Raw genomic sequence first — 26,333 nt, forward strand, 5'->3', positions numbered from 1 at the left:
CTAATGTCTTCTCTCAATTCCAACATTTTGACGAGCCCTCCTCTGCTTTGATCTTTTTGCCATAAGATGCCATTGTTCTCCTTTCAATGTTTTGACAATCCCATCAATGTTTTGATCGGTAAGGAACATGTATCCGATCGAAATTCCAATAACCATTCCACTTCCAAATCCTATTAACACAATTTTCCAATCAAATCCCTTCACATGCTCCTCATTGTCTTCTTGCTGAAATTGGTGTATGGTGTCCTCGTTGCATGATTCTGAAATTGGAAACCCACATAAGCCCAAATTCTCTTTGTATGAATCGTTTGTGAATGTATCAAATTGTCGACTGCGAGGTATAAGCCCCTCCAATTGGTTCACAGAAAGATTTAAAATTTAGAGTTGATTTAGATTTGCTGCCAATTGCCATGGAATCTTCCCAACAAGCTCATTCGAGGAGAGATCTAACCATTCCAGATTGGTCAAATTTCCCAAGGATGGTGGAATATTGCAAGATATCTTGTTATGTGAAAAATTGAGCCCTTTGAGTGAGTTGAGCTTACCAAGCAATTCTGGGATCTCTCCTGTGAAGTTATTTCTTGAGAAGTCAATGAATATAAGCATGGTTTGGATTTTCTCTAACTCAGCATAATATCCTTTTACTGTCAATGAACTGCTTTCATAATATCGAATTAGTGTTGGATATTCCATGTATCTCAAGTAATCTGAAGTAGCATTCATCATTCCCACAAAATTCTTAAAATATTTTTGGGGCAAATGATCAGTAAATTCATTGCCAAAGAGATCCATGATTCTCAAATTGTGAAAGGGATGTCTCACCTTGAGATTGCCTATTGGACCTTGAAATCTATTAGATCTCAAGATAAGAACTTGGAGATTCAGAAGAGATTCCAACCACCAGGGGAATGCTCCATTTATCTTATTGATTCCAATATCTAAAAATTTCAACTCTTTTCAATTGAGCAAAGACTTTGGTAAAGAACCTTCCAATTGATTTTCTTTGAGATTCAAAACACATAGGCAGTTTCCCTTTGCAAAATGTGAAGGAATCAAGCCATGAAGCTTATTCTTGTGCAAATCTAGCACACGGAGACTTGAATTTCCTAAGCATGGAGGAATGTTCCCACTCAAATTGTTATTTGACAAATCAAGGATTTGAAGCCTACTGAGATTGCAAATCAAATGTGATAATTCCCCATCCAATGTATTGTTTGAGATTTAAAAAAACATCGTTTTTAGGTGGTGGGATTGGAAGATGACCTTGAAGTCGGTTCGAGCAAAGGTTAATGAATGCTAGATTCTTCCATGGAATCTGATCTATTTGCGTTAAAGAGTTGTGAGAAATATCTAGTAAATACAATGAATCCTTACCCATATTCCATAGCCATTGGGGAACACTCCCTTCGATTTGATTGTTGGAGAGATCCAAGTATCTTAAATTTTCTAAGCTTCTTAAGGAGTATGGGAACTCACTTATGCCACATGAAGACAAATGTAATTCAGAAAGAATATTGGGCAAAGTATCATTATTATTACTGTTAGATACCAATGATAAGCTATTATCAGAAAGATAAAAAATTTGGAGCTTTTTTAACTTTGAAAATTGGTCAAACTGCACAACACCACTCAAGTTATTTGAGGAGAGTTCCAAATCTGTGAGATTGACTTGCTGAAAAATTGATCTTGGGAAAGAGCCTTGTAAGTTATTAGAATATAAAGAAAGATACTCCAAAGAATTATGTTGGAATTCCTGAATGCTACCACTAAATTTGTTGGAACTTAGATCTAAATATTGTAAAGATGGAAGGGAATAGAACCAAGATGGTATTTTCCCATTAAGCTCATTTCCATATAAATCTAGAGTTTTTAAATTCAATGGAGGAGAACTCACTAAATGATGTTTTGAAGAGACACACGAAAATGGATTTTTTGTTGAGTTACTACAAATTTCTGGAATTGGGCCTACGAAATTATTCTCTGAAAGATCCAAATAAGTTAGTTGTTGTATATTTAAAATGGATGACCATGGGATATAACCACCAAAATTATTACGAGAAAGGTCTAAGGAAGTGATTTGTGTGCAGTTGTCAAACAATGTGGGAGAAAGTTTTAAGAAATTGTAATTCGTTAGAGACAAAATGTGTAAATACTTCAACTTTCTACAAAGATAAGGTAGATCTATTACGACTCCAGATTCAGAAAGATTCAATAATTTAAGCGGGCTGCTCTATTTATATTGTGGAAAAGAACCATTGAGATTTGGGTTGTAACTCAAATCAAGTTGTTAAAGGTTTGGCAAACTGAGAACATTTTTCATTATATTTTTGTCTATATATTTTTCATTATATTTCCATACAAATTCCTGTGTTTAGACTTTAACACATTACAAAGCACTTTCGTCTTTCCTTTTTGAGCTTTGAATTTAAAAACATCGATTGAGACATAGTTGAACATGATGAGATAAATAGTCAAGTAGTGGATAACCACATTGGAGATGGAAATTATCTACCAAATAAAAAGGAATTTAAGAAAAATAAATTAAAAATAAACAAAAAAAGATTGTTTTCTTTTCTTTTGCTGAGATAATTGAATGTATATCGCATAATCTATGTGTACAAATTTATCAATAATTACATCTCAGTGAAATAAAATTAGATAATTAGTACTGTGTCCAGTTGTAATAATGTGTACCTAATCTCAAAAATAATAATTTGACTAGTGGATCATGCAAAAGTTTTAATTAAAATTAATGTTAATTTGCCTCTCCACAAATTTCTATTATTTTAAATTTTGTAAATTTTACCCAATATTTAAATGTATATATATTGTCTTTATTAAAAAATTATGTTTCACAATCACACTTTAGGTGTGTGGTATATAGAGTATTAATGAATTTGACTGGTCTCCATTAAAGACTTATTCAAGATGTCTGCTACATTTGGATCACTATCAAAGACAGCTAATATGTTTCACTTAGCTGCAAAGAGTGAAACAACCCTTTCAAGTAATGAAAGAGAGTAGTTGAATTATTGATAGATAGTTTTCACTTATTTAATTTGTGGTTCCAAATTTCTTTTTCCTTTTGGTCCCATTTATTTATTCCTTGATTAATTAGATGAAATTAATTAATTAGCAAAATATATATATATATATGCAAGTTTTATTATCAAAATATATATAGTATAATAATGATCATAAATATATATATATATGCAACAGAAATGTTTTACTAAAATGAAATATAATGACTAGACACTTGATGATGATTTTTGATATCAATATAGGATGATGTTTAAAGAATGAATTATATAGTTTAGATTTCAACAAATCATTGTGACTACAGACTTGTGATAAAATTTTGAACCTACAAACAATGATAGTTAGAAAATTGTACTGATAATATATTATAAAAGAGTAATTGACAGGAAAAATCTATTATCTTTAAATGTTTTATACTTAACCCTTCATTCTTTATTTTTTTTTTTTATGGTAGTGTAACACCCCACGTCACTATGGCTGCTTCCTAAAATGACGACTGACCCTACAAACCAACGCGAGTCTTTCCAGCGTGCTTTGTCCTCACTCGCACGCTTCCTGGGAAAACTTCCCAGGAGGTCACCCATCTTGAGATTACTCCAGGTCAAGCACGCTTAACTTTGGAGTTCTCAAGTGATGGGCTACCGAAAGGAAGATGCATCTTCTTTTCGGTAGCCCATCACTTGAGAACTCCAAAGTTAAGCGTGCTTGGCCTGGAATAATTTAGGGATGGGTGAGAGTGAGGACAAAGCACGCTGGAAAGACTTGTCTTGGTTTGTAGGGCCAGTCGTCATTCCAAAAAGCAGCCATAGTGATGTGGGGCGTCACAGGTAGTACCTCCCAAACTACAATTCTGTTGGAAAATCCACAATCCTGTTAGTTCTAGACTATTATCTACCAACATGGATGTACTGTCCACATCATAATTTGAGGTCCAAGTCATTAATAAAAAAATATTTTGTTTAATAAAAAAAAAATTAGAATAAATTAGAAACTAAGAAAAATCAAGAACACTAACAAAAGATTATGGGCTTTTATGCTATTTTTTTCTTGCTTACCCAACCCATCACAATTTTCTCGCTCTAGATCTTCTCGGCTTTTCTTATTAGCTTTGGAGATATCCCTAATCACTACAAGAAATACGACTTTTGCTGGCAGTTCTATAGTTATGCGCTGGCAAAGGAAACTTTTATCGGCGCTTTATAGATAACGCCGGCAAAAGCACCCCCATTTTCGCCTATGAATCAATCTTTACCGGTGCAACTTCTTGCCGACATAAATCACCTTGTCTAGTGGGTTACATACATACCTTGTTGGCAAAGGTTGAGAACTTTTCCCTCCTAAGCATGGGGTATTTTTGGTGGGAAACATAACTTTTGTTGCTACAAATTTGCGTAGGAAAAATCAAGTTGCACCGGCAAAAGTTTTTTGAGGGAAAATTCCCGTTGATGAAAACGTGGGAAAATTGGTGCCAAAAAAGTTGGTGGGAAAATTCTTTTCCAGTGAAACAAATTGTGCGAGCAAAAGTAGTCGACTTTGAAAACGCCACCGTTTCATTTAGTGAACATGAATTCATGTGCTTCTTTTCTAGACCAACGAGAATGTTCTCCTTTATATCCCAAGAATTTATTTATAAATATGACATCTCTTTCATCATTTAGGACACACCTTATCTTACACCACTTTTTTCATCTCTCTATTCTCTCCATCTTTTTATCTTTTAGAGTAGCCTTTATGTAGTTTTAGAGGAATAATTTGGAGGCTCCACATCCAAATTTTCCTATTTATGTTGTAATTTTTATTTTATTTTGATAATTATGGGTTTCTAATCCACTTAAAATTATTAAGATGGAGGATGAAACAAATTGTAACTAAATAGTATTTGTTGTATGTTGATCTCCCAAACTTTGAGTAATAAAAGACTATAATTTTTCTTCTTCTAAATATTTCTTTCATCTATAATATCATGTATTTTAGATTGTTAGAACATATTTTACTTGGTTCTTAATGTTTACCCAAAACATATTTGCTTGATGACATGGCACGATCAGGACGCACGTGGATATCATGTGACTGTTTAGTGATGACAGTCTGGTCGACCAACGACCAGGAAACAATAAGCTGCTCAATTACAAGAAATAAGTTGAATAGTAAGGATGAAGATATGCTAACATATGTGCCAGGTCTGATCATAGGAACGAAGCCATAATTCAAAAACAGTTCTAAGATAGATATTTCTAAGATTACTAGCCAGCTATTTTAAAAGACATTGAAAATTTAAATGTTGACACTCCCCTTTTAGCTCTTTCGTCTTTCCTTTTTGAGTTTTGAATTTGAAAACATTGATTGGGACATAACTACTGAACATATGATGAGATGACTTGACCATATCTATAATCATAACTAATATATGAATAGAAATAGTGGATAACCACGTTTGAGATGGAAATTATCTACCAAACAAAAAGGAATTTAAGATGATTCAAATTAAAAATAAAAAATAATTATTATTTTCATTTCTGGGTGCATTAATACAATATTCCCTAATTAATACTTACTGTTTTTTGCTATAAAAAAAACTACATAGTGATTTATGTGCAAGTTTTTAGACTACTAAATAATTTTTGACACTAATTTATCTAAATAAAATTACTTATATGAAATGTACCCGGCCATTATCGTACTTGCTCCGTTGTAAGCTTTGTAACTCTCTCTGAATAGAGTTTAAAGTTATGTAATCGATTGGTTTAATTAGAAATAATAAAGTTATCCCAGATATATAATACTTGCCATTATCAAATTAATCATTCTTTGTCTACTTTATTATAGCCACGTATATATATACGTGACATAAAAAATGTATTTTTTAAAATTTCTTGTTAAATAACATTGTTTGTATGATGAAGCTTTATAAAAAGAAAATATTTCAAATAATAATCTTACCAATCACTTCTCCGATTTTAGTTTGTTCACTGTAAGGGGAGATTACATTTTATATAATTTTTTAAAAAAATTTGCAAAAATATGATTTTTTTTAAGAATTTTCACTTATGAGTTTAGTTTTTTATATTTTTATATAAAAGTTGGTTTATAACATAATTTTACTCTTAATCAAATTTTTTATATTTAGTTAGTTATCAATTATGTTTCTCATATTTTTTTTTCTTTAATAAGTTTTCTTATATAAACTAATAAAAATAAAATCCTCGTATTTTTTAGACAGTAATAGCATAAACACCATATTTATGAAAAATCCCTTATATAATCTGTAACGCCCCAACTCTAGGGACCACTACAGTGCACTTTGCAAACAGTGCTAAACTCGCTAACCGAGTCGTTTGGCCATAAACGTGTAACTAAGTATGATTAGTGGTTTAGGGGTTAAAAACTTTAGTTAAGATATAACGTTTCACTAGAACATTTACTGTATACATTGGGATCCCAAAAATATAATTTCAGAGTCTATTATAAGGAAGTGTTTACAACAGGCCGTTCTAAGCGGCAAAACAGGGTTCAGCCCTAGTTCCACTTTCAAACCTTGCCCAAGTATTGGTCGAGCGGCTGCATATGTACACGTCATCACCTAAGCTCTCCAACTCAAGGATGGTCCAGCTTCCTTTTGCCTTTACCTGCACCACAAAGCACCCGTGAGCCGAAGCCCAGCAAAAAAACTCATATGCTCATAAACAGTCATATCATGATATCAAACCATATCTGACATGCCTAGCAAACATAGCTTTATTCAAGCATGCAAATGACCTCAAACAATGCTGGGGTATTCAGGATAAGAAATCATGGCCTTCTGATTGGAGGACTATCAAGTCAATCCTAATCAGATGAGTGTCGCAACACTTGAGGTTCCGATAAACCATGCTGAGCGACCGACAAGCGAGTCATTAATTCAAATGGAAGGGTGGCTGTTGGGTAAGCCTCTAGCCTTCAATAGGATCTGGTAAACCATATTGAGTGACTGACAAGCAAGTCACTAATTCAAATGGAAGGGTGGCTGTTGGGTAAGCCTCTAGCCTTCAAGCGCTTATAATGTTCATCGACCTTGAGGTCGGTCCGGCATTAATACTCTTTGAGTCTTTCAATGCTGAAAGTCGATTAGATCTAATCTCTGTTGGCTTGCGTGATACACGCTAAGGCCGTTCTGACTAATGAGTCAGTGCAACGTGACCAGTGCCCAGTACCATTGTCGAACCTGACTAATGAGTCACAGCTTCACAGTTGATGCTAGCACCTTTGCCAAATCTGACTAATTAGTCAGTACCATGCACAAGTAAGCAATGATATCAATGTGTATCATATGTCAATTATCCAAGAATAGGGCATTCAGCATGCTTACTAAACAGTTGCTAGCATAATTATGATCATGCACAAACTCACAGACTCAAGCTCTGACCAATCTCGTATTCATCATTCATGGCATGCCCTAATCACATATTTTTCGTGCATCACACTTAATCATCCAGCATGCCTCAATAATAACCATATGCAAATGGGCAAAATTGCCAAGCATTCATTATGCTATCAATGTTCACATTCAACATCCAACATGTATCAATCATAACCATGCATGTCACATATGGGGTGCAGTTTTCTTACCTTGGGTTCGAGCAAGAATTAATAAAAGAAACGTCCTTTGAGAACGATCAGTCCTTTGGTCCTTTAACGGTCACCTAGTCATAACCAAAAATATAGGATACCATCAATGAAAATGAGAGCAAAGGTTTCCAAACCAATAACTAGCCTCCGGGACATCAATCCACACTTAACCGGGTAGTAGGATCGACCCCGAGGCCTAAGGCCAACATCCCCAAGTCAAAAACCTATTCTTGGCCAAATCTACCCTGATGGGCTGCGGCTCACCATAGCCATGTCGCGGCTCACCCTCAGACAGAAGCATTTCCTCCCCCAGAAACACACACAGGCCGCGGCACACCATAGCCAGGCCGCGACACATTACGCAAACCAGCAACAGTCAGATTTTCTTCCCCTGCGTTTCCCTCGAAACCAAACCTTCAAACCAGTCCCAAACCTCAACCTAACACCCAATTCAACCACCAAACATCATCTACAACTCATCCACATCAAAACCTAAGTTAAACACCAACTAAACTTCCATTAATTCCAACTAACCACCAAGAAACCACAAGCTGAAAGTTTAAAGCAAAAACAAAGTATACCATGAAACTAATGGCTGGAACTTACCTCAAACTTGATTTTGAATCCCCTTTAATGTCTGAATCAAGTTCCTAAGCTCCCACCTTTGATCTCCTAGCTCAACTCCTCAATTTGGGCTCCCAAAATTCAAAGGAAAGTGAAGGGAAAAACATGTACGGGGGAGAAGAAGAAGATGAGGATGAGACTCTGTTTTGGTTCTGTTTTTCCACAGCCTTAAAGTCATATACATCCAACCCAAATGACCTAAATGCCCCTAGGTCATTAAAAGTTTCTAAAGCCACCCCAAGGGAAAAATTGTCCTTTCCAACCTATACCTGTTAATTATAATTAACGCTCTCCAATTCCTGCTAATCTCAAAATTATCAAATACCAATAAATCATATCCCATTACCCTTTAATTCCCGACAACATTCTAATCACCAAATTACCCCGAGACTCACTCCGAGCCCCGAACTTAATCCCGTTATGACTAGACCGAAAAATTGCATTCCCATGATCGTCTCATGCCGAATGGCTCGAACCAATCCACATATAATGTGGTAAAATTATAATTCACCCATATGCATGAAATTACACAATCACGCCCCCCCCCCCCCCCCCCAACGACCAAATTACCAAAATGCCCTTGCAATTAAAGTATGAGCCCATATGCATGCATTCACCATCATATAATAATATAATTCACATAAACATGCATATAATCATTAAATACCATAGTAAATCAATTATGGCCCTCCCGACCTCCTAATCAAGGTCCTAAACCTTATTAGGAAATTTGGGGCATTACATAATCTTTAGTCTTTATTACAAAATTTATAAATATCCACGAGATTTATCTTACATTTATTATTTTGATAGAAGAAGAATAAAACACATAAAAAATGTTGAAAAAAGAAGAAGAAGAAGCATGATTCTGTTATTCCATTATTAATGAAGTGTTCATTAATTGAAAGCCATAGCAAACTAACAACTTTATTGCAACAGTAACTAACTACAACTACCAAACCTTTATAAAAATATCTACAACTACCAAACACTAATTCTGTTTATATAATTCTCGGTTGAAAAAACCTATGAAACTTGAGAACCAAATTATAATAATGATAGGTTTTATTACAATAGTTTTTTTATGTTTTAATATTTATACCGGGAACACGCATAAATGAGTTATTTTCTATGTTTGAATTTTTTGTGATGAATAATTAATTGAAGATGGAGTAAAAAATGATGCTTACAGCTGTAAAATCTTACTTTTGAAGTTATAAAAAGAAGAAAACAGAGAAAAACAGGACAGCTCCAAAAAACCATTTTAGCTAGAAATGAAACTAACATTACAATAATAATAATTTTCTATTTCCCAAGAAAAAAAATAAGATGTGTAAAAACTTTTATTGGCTAAATTTTATTATAGACAAAATATTTTAAGTAAATTGAGAAAAATTAGTAGCATATCCTTAATTAATTGTCACATGATTCAGCTGATTTTAGTATGAAAATATATTTTAGTGTGAATACAATATTTTTACCATATTTATTATAATTAATTTTTATTGATAAAATATTGTATTTAAATTATCTTGTGAGAATATTTTTAGGCATTATGTCCATTCAGAGAATATGGATGGTCATGATGTGGTCATTTTCATTGATCAGCAAGCTGAGCAGAGGATGAGTGGTGATGATGTAATAATGAACATTTGCATACTTAAATTGCAAATGATGGTCAATCTCAAGTACAAAAACACACAATAATAATAAGAAAATTAATTACTCTTATTTACTCCAAGGCATTGTTTTATAAATTTATACCACCCAAAAAGACAAGAAAAAAAAGAGAAAAATAATAAAAACACAAAATACTACAACAACAACATGAGCTTTATTACAACATGAGACTAAATATAATTAAATCTAAATAAATAAGAGACACTCCTTGCCAATTATGAAACCACATTGCTCTACCACAACCACTTCACAAACAAACCTGCTCTTCCATTTGAGAAAAAATTAATATAACCTATGAAGATCCCAAACACAAAGCCACATCCATACCCCAATACCACAACTTTCCAAGTAAATCCATTTGCATCCTCCGATTCATTTTCTTGCTCCATGGTCGATCCTTCATATTCCTCATTGCATGGTTTGGACAGTGGAAAACCACACAAATCTAAATTTCCTTTGAATGAATCATTGCTAAAAGTATTGAACTGCTTACCATTGGGTATCGGTCCCACGAGTTTGTTTTCTGAAAGGTTTAAGATTTCGAGCCATATTAAATCGGTCAACTGCCAAGGAATATTCCCACTTAGCTTGTTAACAGAGAGGTCTAACCACTCAAGGTTAGTCAAATTTCCCAATGATGATGGTATGGTACCTCTGAGCATATTATGAGAAATGTTGAGGCCCTTGAGTTCGTTCAGCCCTCCAAGGAACACTGGAATCTCTCCACTAAAATTATTGCATGAGAAATCAAGAGTTACAAGGATAGTTAGGATATGCACCAACTCTAACTCAGATCCTTTCATGGTCATTGTTATAGAGTCTTGGTAATAATCATCTCCCATGTACTTCAGTTGGACATTCTCTGTATTCATCATAGCTTTGAAGTTGACAAAGTATTTTGTTGGAAGAGCACCATCAAACTCATTGTGGGACAAATCTATAATCCTTAACTCAGGAAAAGGATATTCGATTTTAGGTTTTCTTATCGAACCATAAAACCTATTAGATCTCAAGACTAAAACCCGTAAGGCTGGAAGAGAGTCTAGCCAGTGAGGAAATGAGTCGTTGAGGATGTTATTTCCAAGATCTAGAACTTCAAGATTTCTGCAATATTCTAGTGATCTTGGCAATGAGCCTTCTAAATGATTTCCATTTAGATTGAGATTTCTCAAAGTACTTCCTACTGAAAATGTGTTGGGGATAGTACCATATAATTTGTTCCCAGCAAAATTCAAGACCGAAAGAATTTTGCTATGTTTTACAATGCATCGAGGAATGATACCACTCAAGTTATTCGAAGATAAATCAAGCACCATAAGAAATGGCGTGTTGCAAAAGGAAGTTGGGATCTCTCCCACAAATTGATTTTTGGCTGCTGAGAAGAACCCCAGATAAGATGATGCAATAATTGGAAGAGGTCCTGAGAACGAATTGGAGCTGAGATCAACATATGATAACCCATTCCATGGAAGAGGCTCTATATATGTTAAAAAATTGTGAGAGAGATTCAATTTGTAGAGAGAATTCTTTCCCACCTCCCATAACCATTTAGGAACACTTCCTTGAATCTGATTATGGGAGAGATCTAAAAAGTGTAATTGTTTTGAAGATTTTAAAATGTGTGGGAACTCAGTAATGTTGCAAGAAGACAGATATAATTCCTTAAGATTATCCAAACTATAGTTTTTGGTATTTCCAAAAGTTACTGAAATATTATTAGAGGAAAGGTCAAGATATGCTAACCTTTTGGAAATTAAAAGCTTTTCCAATTCCAAAGTACCACTGAACTTATTTGATGAGAGATCCAAATCTTGGAGGTTTTGACTTTGAAATGTGGATCTTGGAGTGATGCCCAAAAACACAGTTTCACCGAATGAAGTAGTTTCAAAATCACGAATTATCTCCCCAGTAAATTGGTTGTCGCTGAGGTCTAAATCCTCCAAATACGGTAGGGCATATATCCATGTTGGTATTGTCTCGTTGAGTAAGTTGTTTGATAAAATCAAAACAGTGAAATTTGGAGCACTATGCACGAGATGGTTTGACGAGTCATAAAATTGAATGTTGTCTGGAAGTGGACCAACTAAGTTACTGAAACTTAATTGCAAAGAAGATAAAGATTTGGGGATATCTTTCAATAAAAGAGGTAAGTCAATGGAGAAGGTGTTATTATGGAGAGTTAAACGGTTAAGTGCACTACTCCAATTAGATGTTGGGAGAGAGACATCTGGTGCTTCATTATCTTCTAAAGAAAGACCGGTGAGATTCGACAACTCAAAAATACTCTCTAGTAGCTTCCTACTCAACTTACAATCGATGAGTTCTATATATGTTAAAGAGGATGAGAAGTTTTTGAAAGGGAGTGCTGGTGGGAGAGAAGACAAATCAATACCAGCTAGGTGGAAACTTGTCAAGTTGGATAAGTTTTGAGAAAGTGCTTTAAAGGTATTTTCCCCTATCATGACTTTATACCCCCAATACCCACCAAGTCCGAGATAATCCAATTTGGAAAGATGGGATATCTCTAAAGGGACATGACCGCTGAAGTTGGAGTTGCTCAGATCAAGAAAGGTCATATTCTTGAATTTGCCAAACTCTGGTACAATAGAGGACTCTCTAAAATCATTACCAGAAAGATCGAGACTTTGGAGATGGTGGAGTTTGAAGAGAGTGCTGTTGGAACTGATAGTGCCTTGAAGGCTGCAAGAATACAAATGCAAACCGATTACATGGCCTGTAACGTTGTCACACGTGATTCCGTCCCACGTGCAACAATTAGTTTTCTTATGCCAGACGGCTGTTACGTCGTATGGAGTACCATCGTCGTTGTATCCCTGATTACCTGATGGGAAACATTTAAATAAATTTGAATGATGAGGTCTTGAGTTGGAGAAGGGCAGAGCTTTCATCAGGATGGCATTGGGGTGCATGGTCAGGAGAAGACGAAGATGATGAAATGAACAGTTGAGAATGGATGAGCAAGAAGAAGCATACGAAATAATATAACAACATCCTCATCTCTCTTCCTTTCTCTTTTAATATCAAAATCTGAAAAATCTATATTGTTAATGAGAGTGTATAATGCTGCGCCATTTTATAATGATGACGAGAAGATCCAAGTTAGATTTTGAAAGGTGGACAAGTTAATGTTATTTTCTGTCCAAATTAGGAGTCCAGGTGGTGGGACCTTTATGTTTTCAATTTGCAATCAAAGAAGTTTCAATTTCAACGAAGAATATATCAAGACAAATGCGATATATATAATATTAAAAGTAATGTATGAGTTGAAACTTTGAAGAGAGAAATTGAAATGTTCTCCAACTATAGTTGTCTTTCCATACTGGGCAAGACAAAACTCAACCAAATTTTTAAAACTAATTAGTATTTTTTTTGTAAATTTTTTTAAAGAATAAATAAATAGAAAAAAAAAATTGAGCTGAAATATGTGTCTAGGTACTAAATTAAAACGAATATAATCCCCGAAAGATACAAAACTGTTACTTTACAAAATATTTATATATAAAAATAGATTGAAAAGAAATCTCCAAGTCTTCCATGTAAAAAAAGCAAGTCGTCCACTCAATAATAATAAAAGTATAATCCGATTAAAGTTTGGATGGAAATCTTTTAATTTTGTCTTGGTCATGATCTTGTCTTTTGCTAACAACTAATTTTGGGTTGAAAATTCAAACTATTGGCATGGAATGTACTTTTTTAAAGGAGTAATGATATGTGAATACAAAATATGTCATTACCGATTGCAGAGAGAGTAACATGTTAATTTAATTTAGTCAGTTACTTTTATTAAAATTAAAATTTATTATTTTAAAAATTATTGTCACCTGATTGTATGTAATGTTTTGGTACATATCATTATTATTTATAACATTTTTTTAATTCAATAACTACTACATTCACACACTATCATATCTTTTTGTTTCCACTGTCACCTTCTTTTATCAATTAAGTTTACTACAATCCACACCTTCCTTTTTCTAAATAAAAATTAATAATAAAATTTTATTTTCCAACTGATATATTTTTTGTTATTAATTGTCTCTTTACAAGACCGAAAGCAGGATAATCATTTGTGAATGATCTGGATAATCATCAAACTTCATAAATATAAAGTTGTTTTCACGCTTCTTTATATGTATAGTGTTTCCACCAAGTACTGAACTTTATAAGTTATAATAATTCAAACATTCTTGGATCAAAGCTATACATGCATGTGTTACAAATGAATGGGTTGATCAAAATTATACTATAATTATGTGTGCTTACAGTACTTGTATATATAAAAATTATTTGAAACTTTATGTTATAAATTTAAAAAAAAACACAGATGACTTATTATCCTTTTTTTTAAAAAAAAAAAAGAAAAAGAAAAAGAAAAGCAAGTCTTCCAAATAAAAAAGTATGAAATGTGACTCTTTTGAAAGTAGGATGTGATAGAACAAATGATACAAAATAAAAGTAGATAGGAAAGGAATCTAGCTCAAAGTATTCAAAGTAAAAAAACCATGTCGTCCAAGTAAAAGAAGTTTGATATAAATTTAATAATAATTAAAAAGAAAGTATGATGATAAGAGACTAAAGTATGTTTTGGGTTGGAAATATTTTAATTTCGTTCGTCTTTGTTGCCTTAATTATCTTGTGTCTGCTAACAACAAATTTTGGATTGGAAATCTTTAGCGTCCAACTAACATCTATTCAAAACTGCTCTGTGACAAGAATCATGAGGCTCCATCTAAAAACCAATTGGTGATTAGTGGAATTACACATGTTCTTATTAATGGTTCAATATTCTTACACTTATTCCATGTGGGACACAATAGTCTAATATCCTCCCTCAAGATTGTGGCGATTTTTCACTCACCAATCTTGAATCACCTTATCACAAGTAGCCCATTTTTTTTTTCAGCTCGCTTATTTTTTTGGATCTCAAGTGCCTTTTTTGCACTATGCAGATCTCTTGCGGCTTGGCTCATTCTTTTGGATCGGTGTGGATCGAATGCCCGCTAGGGAATTGACTCTTGATACCATGACAAGAATCATAAGGCTCCATCTAAAAACCAATTGGTAATTAGTGGAGTTACACATGTTCTTATTAATGGTTCAATATTCTTACCCTTATTCCATGTGAGACACAATAGTCTAATACTCTGGAATGCATCTCTTTCAATACAGTAGCATTCTCTAACTATAACATTCACTAAAATACATTCACATAATATATAGTTTCGCTCCACTGTCACTTTGAGCTATTAACATTCACTAAAATACAAAAAATGATCCACAACCATATAGTAACACATCGAAACTAACAACACAGTGAAACCATATATATAGCTGACACTATTCACGATTATGTCATCGCATTACTTTATTATAAATATTTAATATATGCCATGAAGATCCCAAAAACAAGACCACATTTTCCTAGCACCATAGTTTTCCAGGTGAATCTATTTGTAAACTCAAACACTTTCTTGCTCCAACAATCTATTTGTAAGGGGTTTCTCTCCATTTTACAATTAGTTATTTGTAACAAGACTTACTAATTGCACCAATATGGAATAAAACAAAATGATAGCTCTAAACGTCCTATCTCAACTATCTTTGCAAAAATGTTATTTTTATGCTTATTTAGAAAAATGTCAGTAATTATCCAAAAAGTTCCGTGGTGCCTTATTAAAAACATGCAATATGAGTTCATTTGTTCAAAAGAAAATAAAATTTATTTTGTGCTGTTCATAAGAAAATAACAAAGAATCCCACTGAAGTTTAAAGTAACATAATAAATCTCAAATATATCTCTTGGCGTTTCTTAGATTAATCGTCTTCATGGTTTCACCAAGAAAGATCATCACAAGAGTTTTGTATGGGATTCAACATGATTTGTTTCTTGTGACGAAGATCAACACATATACTTCTAAATCATCTTAGGGGCAATGCAGAAGTAGCAACTTGTTGCCTATGGCGCTCATTTGAGCATGAAAATAAAAATGCAAAAGCACTACTAAACAAAGATTGTTGATTCATAGACTTATATTACTCTGTCAATCCTATATGGAATGAACTATGAAAACAAGTACAATTATTTTGTTTCAGTCTTATCGTTTTATCATTTATGTTATATTAACATGGCTCTAATAAGTGCAGTTAATTTCTTACATAAATCGGCTGTAGAGAACAAAAGACTACAAGTCTTGTAAAATGTAAACTTACTCATCTCTAGATCTAGAGATTATTACTCTTTCATTAGTGAATCATTACCAAGTCCTGGTGAATCTCTTGAGGTTTATATGTGTTTTTCTTTGCAAGGATGATATTTTATAATGTAAAATGTTCCACGATGATATGTTTTGTTAGATAGTTGACAGGAAAAATAATAGAGATATTATATGTAAATTAAAGCATTTCGATTACTGCTCTGTTTTCTCTCTACGCTGAGTTAAACTCATTATTAGTTATTTGTATAAGATTGAGATCACAACAAGTGCTTAGTTAGGATTAACAGATTCTATAGGTAGTTGCCCCTATCGTAACTTTATTCTTTGAGTTCAAATGAAGCTCCATACATAGAGTGTGTGAGGCCTCACACGACTAGTGAAACTTATTAAGAAAGAAATGACATTGAACACGAACGAACAGAACCTTTATATACATAAATGCACCCTTTGTTATCAAGAATAACACTACTATTGTACATGATGGAATCAAATAAAATACACAAAAGTTTTGTGCTTTATCATTTTAATCGAAAGATGCCATAAACGAGTTCCATTTATGATATTCCTAGACAAATCATTATGTTGTCTTCATATAGAACATGATTATTATATGCACACTGACTGGAATAGCTTTGATTTAAGAGTTCATTAAATAGGAAAACCAAAAAGGTAGAAGAAAACTAGTTAGGAGTAGTAATAAATAACCGACAATCATGCATAGTAGCTGGCTTATTATTAAGCTTCTCCAACACAGCATATATATATGTGGAACTTCATATATGCACACAACAAAATTCAGGCAAAAGCCACACCCATTTATAACCATAAAACGAAAATTTAGAGTCCATTACGTTTAGTTTTTGAACTACTTATTTGGGTTGATTGCGTACCATGTTTGAATGGCAGTCAACAAAAGAGCTATTATAGCAGCCGAAAGAGCAACCATAGTCCAGGGGCTTCTGAAATGGGTCTGATAGACTTGGGCCATCCAAATCGCACACTTTCTCTGGCAATGATTTTCCAGTTCTTCCATGACATCAAAATAATAGTCCTTGGGTGGCTTAAAGCATTCAGACCCCATTTCATTGAACAGATCGACCACATCTTTATCACAGCTGAGATGGTTCCAAAGTACTCTTGACGCCCTTAGCTCCTTAACATCTTCTTCTTTATCAATGAGAAAATCCATAAGTTTTACATATGAAGTAACGATATAAGAACCAACATCACCAAGACACATCTCGTAGGCAACAAGATTCATCAGCTTAGGTTTCGTCCATTCATCCACAGTGGAGGAAGTTTAAGATGCCCTTTGAAGTTAAAACATTTACTACTATAAGCTATATCAGCACCACTTGGCTTAAACTCTATCCCAGCTGATTTAAGCTCCTGTGCACTGCAAAAGTTCCTCTTTGTATAAAAAAAAGGAACTGGTATTGGGCGTGGGTGTGAGCATGATGAGCATATGCAAAAACATTCAAAAATTATGTCAGATTGCTTCTGTAAAGGATATTGAGTCTTGTGCCCATGTACCATTTTGCCCGTTGATTTGATTAACGAGTGGAGATGATGAAGAAGGTGAAGATTTTTATTTTCTTTATCAAAAATTATGTCAGATTGTTTTCTGATGTACCTGGAGGTTAGTGAGTCCTTCTTCATGATATTGTTGATGTGAAGGAAATAGACAATATCCTCTTTCAGTTTCGAAGATGTTTCCGTCGGCATACAGTGCAGCAACAGCACAATGACTCGGAATGGGATTTGGTTTTGAAGAAGGAACAAGTCCTCCTGGATCGATATTGCTTGCTTATTATCAATTCCAAACTCTTCTAGTTCATTTTGATAATAGCTTCGTATGAACTGTACTATAGCACACCCATCTAAGAAAAGAAACCTGGCCAGTACATCATCATCAATTGTACAATCATGTATCGAAGTTCTCATTTCCTTGATATGCTTCTTGCCAATTTAACCTTCAGGTCCCTCGTTGCGTGGAACTTTTCTACACATGATTCATATGTGTCCTTTGGGCGCTGGTCACCAGACTGGGTTTCATTCTTATGCTCATAATAAACAGGACCGATTGGCAACTCCTTTGGGTAACAGTACTGATCTACATAATTTCGATAATCTTTCTGCAAAATTTGTGGAAGCCAACCTATCTTAATGTCATTATCCCTCTCACCAGAGGAGCTGGGTTTAGTTACAGGTTCTCCCTCTTGAAGTTCTTTTAAAAACTCCTTATCTATATCTGACTTTGATACTTTGTCATCAACCTCAATGATAGTACAATCTTCACTGGTACCACGATGACCCTCCATCTTACCCGATAATCTACAACAAAATAAGAAATAATATGTAAATTACTACGTACAATGGTAATATATCAAATGTGTAGCTAATAACTGATTTTTCTTTCTAGCTTTAGACGGAACTTTTAATAGATTTTACACTGTATGTTTTTTTTACAGAAAAAAAATTAGTAACATGTGGTATCTTAAGAGAGTAAAATGTTATGAAAGAAGTCTTTGTGGTAACTGACAGAAAACCTAAGAAATCATGAAATGAAACTATAGAATAATAATTCAAAATCAAATAGCTAATCCATGGTTCAAATACTAAATTGCATAAAATTTAAGATTTTAATGAATACAGTTTGTAGATATTGAATTACATAATAAAAACATATAAAAAGGAGATATTTTCAGCTAAGGTACTAAATATTACTTTTTCTTGCCTTTGATCCACGTTTTTTAACTTTTACCACCAAAATAACAAAATTTTGGTATTTATCAGTAAGTAAACACAAAATTTGGATATTTTAACTGCAAATTTTTCTTATTTATATTTTAGGGTTCCAAATTTTCATAGAACACTTAGTTTCTATATTCTTCACCCAATAATGCAATAAAAGATAAACATATGCTCATGCATATACAATGATGCAATCCCAGCGTGTTTGTAATACAAAAATGGAAGTCATCATTTACAACTAAATGAAAATAGTCAAATTTGACACTACATCAATAATTAAAATAGGATATAAGAAAATAAATTTTAAAAAAAATAAATAAATTATTTAATTAAAATAGGATATTTATTTGAAATTTATGACATTAATATAAATTTAATAAAAATAATTAATAAATTCTATAAATAAAACTAAGCAAATATGCATATTGCACGTTGTTTGTATCTAGTATATATATAAATATTTGCCCATGCCATCATATTTAACAATACAAAATTACATTTCTTTCCTAAAATCATATTTATAAATACAAAAAAACACATTTATATTCAATCTAAATACACTGTCTAACGCAAACACAAAATCAAAAGTATCAAACAAACTGATTGATCCAACAAAACACAACTCAGAGCCACCAAAAGCTTATTCAATCTTCACCCTCAAATGTAAAGTTCAGATCTAATAAAAGGACGAAAACTTTTATCAGAAACAAGATTTCTCTTAATCACCATCACTCCATCAGACACACGAAAATGAACTTTTCAGATATTCAAAACAGATTAAACATAGGTATAGAATAAAAGGAGAGATGAAGACAAGTAGCGAAGACAGGTATTTGGCTCAAGTGTCATGCTTGCAACAATCAAATCCAGGGACAAAGACAAGTTTATGCTTGGCACTATCTTGGGAGGAGGTCGGATTGCTTGATATGCCCAAGCAAGAATGCCCACAAACAATAAAGCTAGTACTTCCTCAAGCAACCCTGAAAGATTTTGGCTTTAACTAAAATTGGAATAAAGCGACATAAACAAAGTTAAGTTTATGATTTTTTGACCAAAGTTATAATGAAAAATTAACCAAATCTGTCAAGTTCATGTATTGAAATAATGGACCTATTTAGAAATGGGCCAGAACTGTCAAGTTCATGCACACAAAAAAGAACACAAGAAGGGTTCAAATTCAAAGTGGGAAAATATTAAAACTTAAGTTTTGTTTAAATATTTAAGACACTGCATAAATCAAAGTCTTAAATAGAAATATTTACAACAGGAGCAAAGATTAAGACTTCAAAGTCAATTTATACACCCTTTTGCATAACCACTAACCAACTTTCTTAACTAATTGTAAAATTCAATATGAAATTGCTACTGCTCCAGAGAAAATTAGACATATTGGATGACTCAAAACACATATTAAAACAACAATTATTCTTAGTCTCGCGGTTTACCATTCAATGACTTCAACGTCAATTTGTGATCCAATACAACATTGCAAAAACAACAACTAACAGCAAAAGTGTTTTCCTAATTTTCATAAACAAGTTCTTATCATTTTCCTCCATTTGCAGTTCCTATTTTTCATAACTTTTAATAGTAATTTCTGTTCAAATTCAAATCAGAGCATTTGAAACCTCAACACAATAGAACATGTCATGTCAGTTTTCAGTACCAAAACAGTCTAAAGACTAATATAGCACCATTAAATTTCAATTTCCTCAAATGAATAAAAGGGAAAAAGATAAAAAGAAAAAAAAACCACCTGCAGGAAAGTGAAAAGAAGTGTTCTTGCTAGGTCAACAGAATAGAATCATTGAAACACATATCTAAAACTTATCTAAAAAAAGACAAAAGAGATCATATCAGTCCAGCCCCATGCCTCCTATGAATAAATCTGGATGCAAGTTGCAGATACGAAAAAGATAATACAGAATCTTACTAACAATATCCTAACAAGTCTATCCTAAAAGACTCAATTATTAATGAATCTAGAAAGAGATGTAGCCATAAGTTAAAACCAGCCAAAAAACTACCTGCCTAGTTATATTCCAAATTTTCTAATGAATCACCAAATACCAAACCCCAAACTCTTAATAACTAAGTCATATGTTGGGGGGAAAATAAAAAGAAATCATTACTAGTTCACAGCAAACTTTTGATGCTATTAGAAATTGGTTATTCATGAAGTAATAGTACCAAACTACATGAAATCAGAAAGTAAATGTACAGCTAAAAAAGCTGACTAAACAGAGTTTGGTGCAAACATGGAGGATATTAAATAAACAAAAAACATAATTTTTATTTCTCATATACGTACTCAAAAGATAGAAAACTCATCCATAAGCTTAATAACCTAAAAAACTAAAGCATCAAAGCTAATAAATATTGTTTGCTGCTGAAGCACTAGTGTAAAGCTACATGAAAACGGAATGTTAAAAAATACAGTAAAGGTGTCTAATTAGTGTACCTGAGAATGAGTGAAACAGCTGGTGGGTTTGAGGTATTTCTCAGAATAGAAGAGGCTCCTCCATTGATAGAGAAAAGGGGAACTTGGTACAAAGAGGAAGAGGCTCTAACGGTGACCTTCATTGCCAGAAGAAATGCAGATTAGAAAAAATGTATAAAATCACAGTTATCTCCTACTTCATGAAAATATCGAATAATATATGTCAAAAGAACTATAAAACACATACATATCATATTTTTACAGATTAAAATCATAAAATAAAAAGTGGGTTGCATTGCCTTGCTCTGTCGCCGTCCATGGAGGTGAGGGCCGGTCTCGCAGGGGGGAGGAAGTAGAACTCCGGTTAGCGTGAGAAGAGGAATTTGCCGAAATGGATGGCCTTTATATATATATTTTTATTTATCATATTTTTTAAATCCGATAATGTGGCATTCATTAAGAGTAACTAGAAAACATGAAAAAAGATTGTCTCGTTTCCCTATCTCATTTCTTTCCCTCCAATGAATAATTGCGATAAGCTTTTTTTTGTTTTGTTTTTTTCTCCTGTTTAACCTGTTTCATTCCTCTTCCTTATCTTCTCAAAATTTGAACCACATTAATTAATTATATATTTGTTAAGAGTTAAGAAATTATGTATCCACTATTTTCTATTAAAAATATTATATTTTTTATTAAATCTCTACTTTTTTTTAATTTTAGTTATTATTATATATATTATTTTATTATCATATAATTATATAAAAATAGTGAGTAAGAAACAATTAATTAATGGGGTTTAAATTTTGAAGAGATAAAGAGAAGGAATTAATCATGGTAAATATGACAACTATTCATTGGAGGAACAGGAATGAGATAGGGAAATGGAATAGGCTATCTAATTTTTCAGAAAACATAGTCGCACTTCGCACAATTTTTTGTAATGTTTAAAAAATATATATTTTTAAATAATTTTTGAGAGATTGTGTGTAAAAGATTCATTTTAACCCTACACGTACAACATGCTCCTTATATTAATAAGTAATGGCGTCTTGACCATAATTTTTTTTCATGGTAATATTCATTATATAGCGAGCCTCTTATAGGTTTTCGAGAAATTATGAATAATTAAAGTGTCGAAAATAAAATTCAAATTACTTGTTGTACGTGTGTTTTTATTTAATATTAGTATTATTTTATGCTTTTTGTGTTGTTTTTTTGTTTATTATATAAATCTTTTAAGATTTTTATATTTTTAGGGTTAAAAATGTATATATCATGATATTTTGCACAATCATTCATTTTTTTAAATAAATATTTTTATTAATTTAATTAATAATATTTTTAATCAAATTAATATCATGTGTATACATGTTGGTATTTTTAATTGTTAAGATATTTTGGCTTTAAATTTGAAATATCAAAAAAATAAATCTTGAAGATAAATGTCAATTTATATATGATTCATTTATTATTATAATTATTAAAAAATGAGTTATTCTTAAATATTTTATTTAAAAAATCTATGTGACATTTTCCAATTTTGACATTGTCATTTAAAATATATCTCACGACAAACTTTATAGGTATTATTTATGTTTTTGCCAAATAAAATTGCTTCAATTGGCTTATCACATTATTGTGAAGGCAATGGGATGGTAAATTTAGATTTTTTATATTCTATTTACTTATAACTCTTCCGAAAAAAGGAAGGATTATTGAGAAAGATTATAGGTTTTTGTGTCATATTTATATTCATATACAAAAAGATATATTTTTTTTTATAAAATATCTTTAATTTTAAAAAAGTCTACAAAAATATATATGAACATATTATTATAAATAAAAAATTATTATAAATATAAGATGGTTATATCAATTTTATTATTTTTTTCTATTTTTTATTCATTTTAAATAATAATAGTAATTAAATAAAATATAAATATATTAGAACTCACAATAGCTTCCACACCATTGGAGATGGTGGAAAATCTTTCGATTAATGATGCTACAAAATCTATTTGAAGATTTATCGATTAACTTATACTTCCTAATTTGTTAAAACTTTGATGTCTCTTTTTGCCAACCACCTCCAACAATCTCAATATCATCCACACAATATAAACATTCGATAATATCTAAAACATGATAGAAAAATAAGATGAAGATGTTAGAATATGAAGATCAATAATTTAAAATAAAAACTTTAAAAATTAACAAACATTAATAATTAAATAAATACTCGAGAGGATTGTGTTATCATTGGCACGTAAATCAATCAAATTTGGAGATATGAATTATAATTCATTGAAATTTGAAATTGAAAGAATTTAGAGAGAAGAAGAGAAAAAAATAAAAAAATTACAGTAAAGAAAAATATGAGAATAATAAAAAATGTTTAGAATATTTATCTATTTTTAAATAATAATATCTTATAAATATCTTATTTAAATTTAAGAAATTACATTTATTATTATAGATATTACCTTAATATATATAACAAAACCTAAATACGAGAAACCCATTGTGGTCCTCCTCTTTCACGTCTCTTGTTCTCCGTTGACGAGACTAGAGCGTCAACCATTTTCTATTTTGCCGACGATGAGTTCCGACCATCCTCAACAGCACAACTTATTTATTGGTATTTATTTTATTTTACTTATTTCTATAATAGTTTCACTTTCACTCGTTCACTTTCTATCTTAATTTATTTATTTTAAAGAAAATATAATAGAATCAATGGAGGAATCAACTGCATTTAGTCAGCCTTCATCAAATCAAATCAAATTAAGAAGTAACATTATGATTATAAGTTTAATGAATTAGAATGATTTTGATTTTGACTTTGTTGATGTACAAATTAAAAAAAAATTGAAAATACTATAATTTTAAGTTTATTTTCATTGTTAGATTTCATTACTATTCAGAAAAATTATGAGTTCTAACTTGAAAATTAAACTAAGAGACCATATGTACCCCATAGATTCGACTAGTGTAATTGAGGGTCACTCGGTATAATTTTCTTGTTAATGTTAAAATACACTAAGCGACCTTCTATGACTCTATGGATTGCTTAGGGTCGCTTAGTTCAATCTTCTTCTTAATGTTGAGCTGATCATCACCAACTTTTTCTTCTATATATGAAAATGTATGTAGAGATATGTGTTTACATATATTTGCGAATGGAATATTAAGGTGTGTGATGGTGATCTTTGACAGGATGATTGTTGATGGAGTTTGCCGATATGGGTAGAATTTTGGGTCTATTATGTTTGTTCGTCAAAATGCTTTGATCATTTCATATATATAAATGTAACTTTTTTTTCATGGTGGGGTTTAATTCTTGTTTCAGGAAATATCCAACATTGTAGTTCAAGGTTTCTTACACGTTTGTTATAAATTTGGTTATTTTGGGTATCTTTTCCTAGAAATTAAGTTGATAATAATCTTGTTGTCAATATGTTTGTTTGATATTTTTTCAGTCGGTTATTGTGTTTTAAGCAAAATAAAGTACTATAAAAGCTACAATTTCTAATGAGATTATCACCCATGTTGTAGTGTTTTATGTTTTGATTAACATCCTTTACATCTGCAATGTACCTATATGCTTTATTAAAATTTGCTTCATTGCTGTATGAGACTTCGATATCACAGTTTGTTTGGTTCTCATTGTTTAAGGAAATAATATACAGAGAAATTTTATTTCATTGAGTTATTCACATTATGATGGAGATTCAAAATATCATACAACTAATATTATTTTTGACATTGAAAAATAGCACTAACATAAATTAGTCACATAACCATATGTTCTTACTGCAATTTGATTTAGCCACTTTTTTCTTTTCTTTTTGGCAACATATATATTTTTGGCATGGAGGTTTCTTCAAAAAAATCAAATTGGTGGAAATTGTTTGTTTTTGTTGCCATGTCCTTCGTGGGTTACTGCTCTCATGTGCGTTTGAGTGTGTATATATTGTTGGGAATGCTAAAATTTTGAAAGGAATACCAAATTCCAGGCAGTATTGGGAGGCTAATAGTTAATTTTTGGGGACTAAAGGATTGTAAATTGCTATCTAAAATTTTCAGTAACTAGCTTTTGTTGTTTTTGACTTACTTATCTAATTTATGTGATGCAGTTGAATATGCATGAAGTAGGAGCTCTTTGGTACTTGCCAGTACGAGAATATGCGTAAGCTCGAATATCAAGCGAGAATTCATCTAGAGAAATTTCATCAAACAGCTTAGATGCAATTGTATGCTGTGATTCTCTACCAAGAATCCTAACCATGAGTTCAATAACCTGGCTATTAAGTTTCACTTTCGCAGGCCACAAATTCGATAAAACCCATTCAAACAACAAAAGGGATCTTTCCCAATTCCCAGAAAGGTCCAAAGCTTTCAACAGACTAATCAAATCAACCTCAACCGACTCAACCTTTACAGAATCAAAATAACCATTCAAATCATCCAAAGGCAACTCTACAATCGAATTAAACAGCATCTTACCCTTTGTTGTGAGAAACTCAAGGAACCCAGTTTCCAAACGACCTTCTTCTTCGTCCTCCTCCAGCTGAGAGACTAAAACCGATGTGGGTTTTTCGTAACCGCCATTTTCAAGCTGTTTCTGAGTAGAATCAACCGAAAGTTTAAGAGAACGCAAATGGGCATTGCTGAAATGATGTGGCTTCACAGGTTTAACAGTGTGAGGAGTTTTTGGAGACGAAGAAAGGTGTAGAAGGTGTTGGAGGAGAGAATCAATGGGGAATGAGGATGGAGATGGGGATTGAGTAGGAGGAGGTGGTGGAGGTGGAGGTTGGGCTGTTGTTGGATTGAGCTTCCATGGCGGGAAGTTTGGTTGGGTTGGTTTATTTGAAGGGGTGGGATATACAGGTCTTGAGGGGAAGAGGGAACCCTCCATTGATGTTGATAGTGTTCAAAATCTTAGCTCATAT

General features: G+C 32.3%; 2 protein-coding genes across 7 annotated transcripts; both read right to left on the reverse strand.

Annotated features, from left to right (window-relative positions):
* Nucleotides 1–11,267, reverse strand: LOC133786017 (receptor-like protein 53). The gene is made up of 5 exons (XM_062225229.1): nt 10,211–11,267; nt 1,362–1,698; nt 987–1,165; nt 452–938; nt 1–331 (listed from the first exon to the last, which is right to left on the reverse strand). Exons 1-5 carry the CDS (start codon nt 11,265–11,267, stop codon nt 1–3), a joined length of 2,391 nt encoding a protein of 796 aa, XP_062081213.1.
* LOC133783192 (pentatricopeptide repeat-containing protein At2g18940, chloroplastic-like) lies at nt 259–26,333 on the reverse strand. Of its 6 annotated transcripts, XR_009870815.1 has the most exons (4): nt 25,888–26,333; nt 21,403–21,518; nt 17,821–18,521; nt 16,889–17,617 (listed from the first exon to the last, which is right to left on the reverse strand). XR_009870815.1 is itself a non-coding variant. In XM_062222741.1 (2 exons), exons 1-2 carry the CDS (start codon nt 26,297–26,299, stop codon nt 23,437–23,439), a joined length of 492 nt encoding a protein of 163 aa, XP_062078725.1. In that variant the 5' UTR covers nt 26,300–26,333; the 3' UTR covers nt 23,401–23,436. The 6 variants fall into 6 exon arrangements, 1 of the variants encoding a protein (XP_062078725.1); XR_009870813.1 differs by lacking the exons at nt 16,889–17,617; nt 17,821–18,521 and adding an exon at nt 259–566 and having other exon boundaries at nt 25,888–26,332; XR_009870812.1 differs by having other exon boundaries at nt 16,889–18,521; nt 25,888–26,332.

Source organism: Humulus lupulus, chromosome 6 (genome assembly GCF_963169125.1).
Source record: "Humulus lupulus chromosome 6, drHumLupu1.1, whole genome shotgun sequence".
NCBI classification, from domain to species: domain Eukaryota; kingdom Viridiplantae; phylum Streptophyta; class Magnoliopsida; order Rosales; family Cannabaceae; genus Humulus; species Humulus lupulus.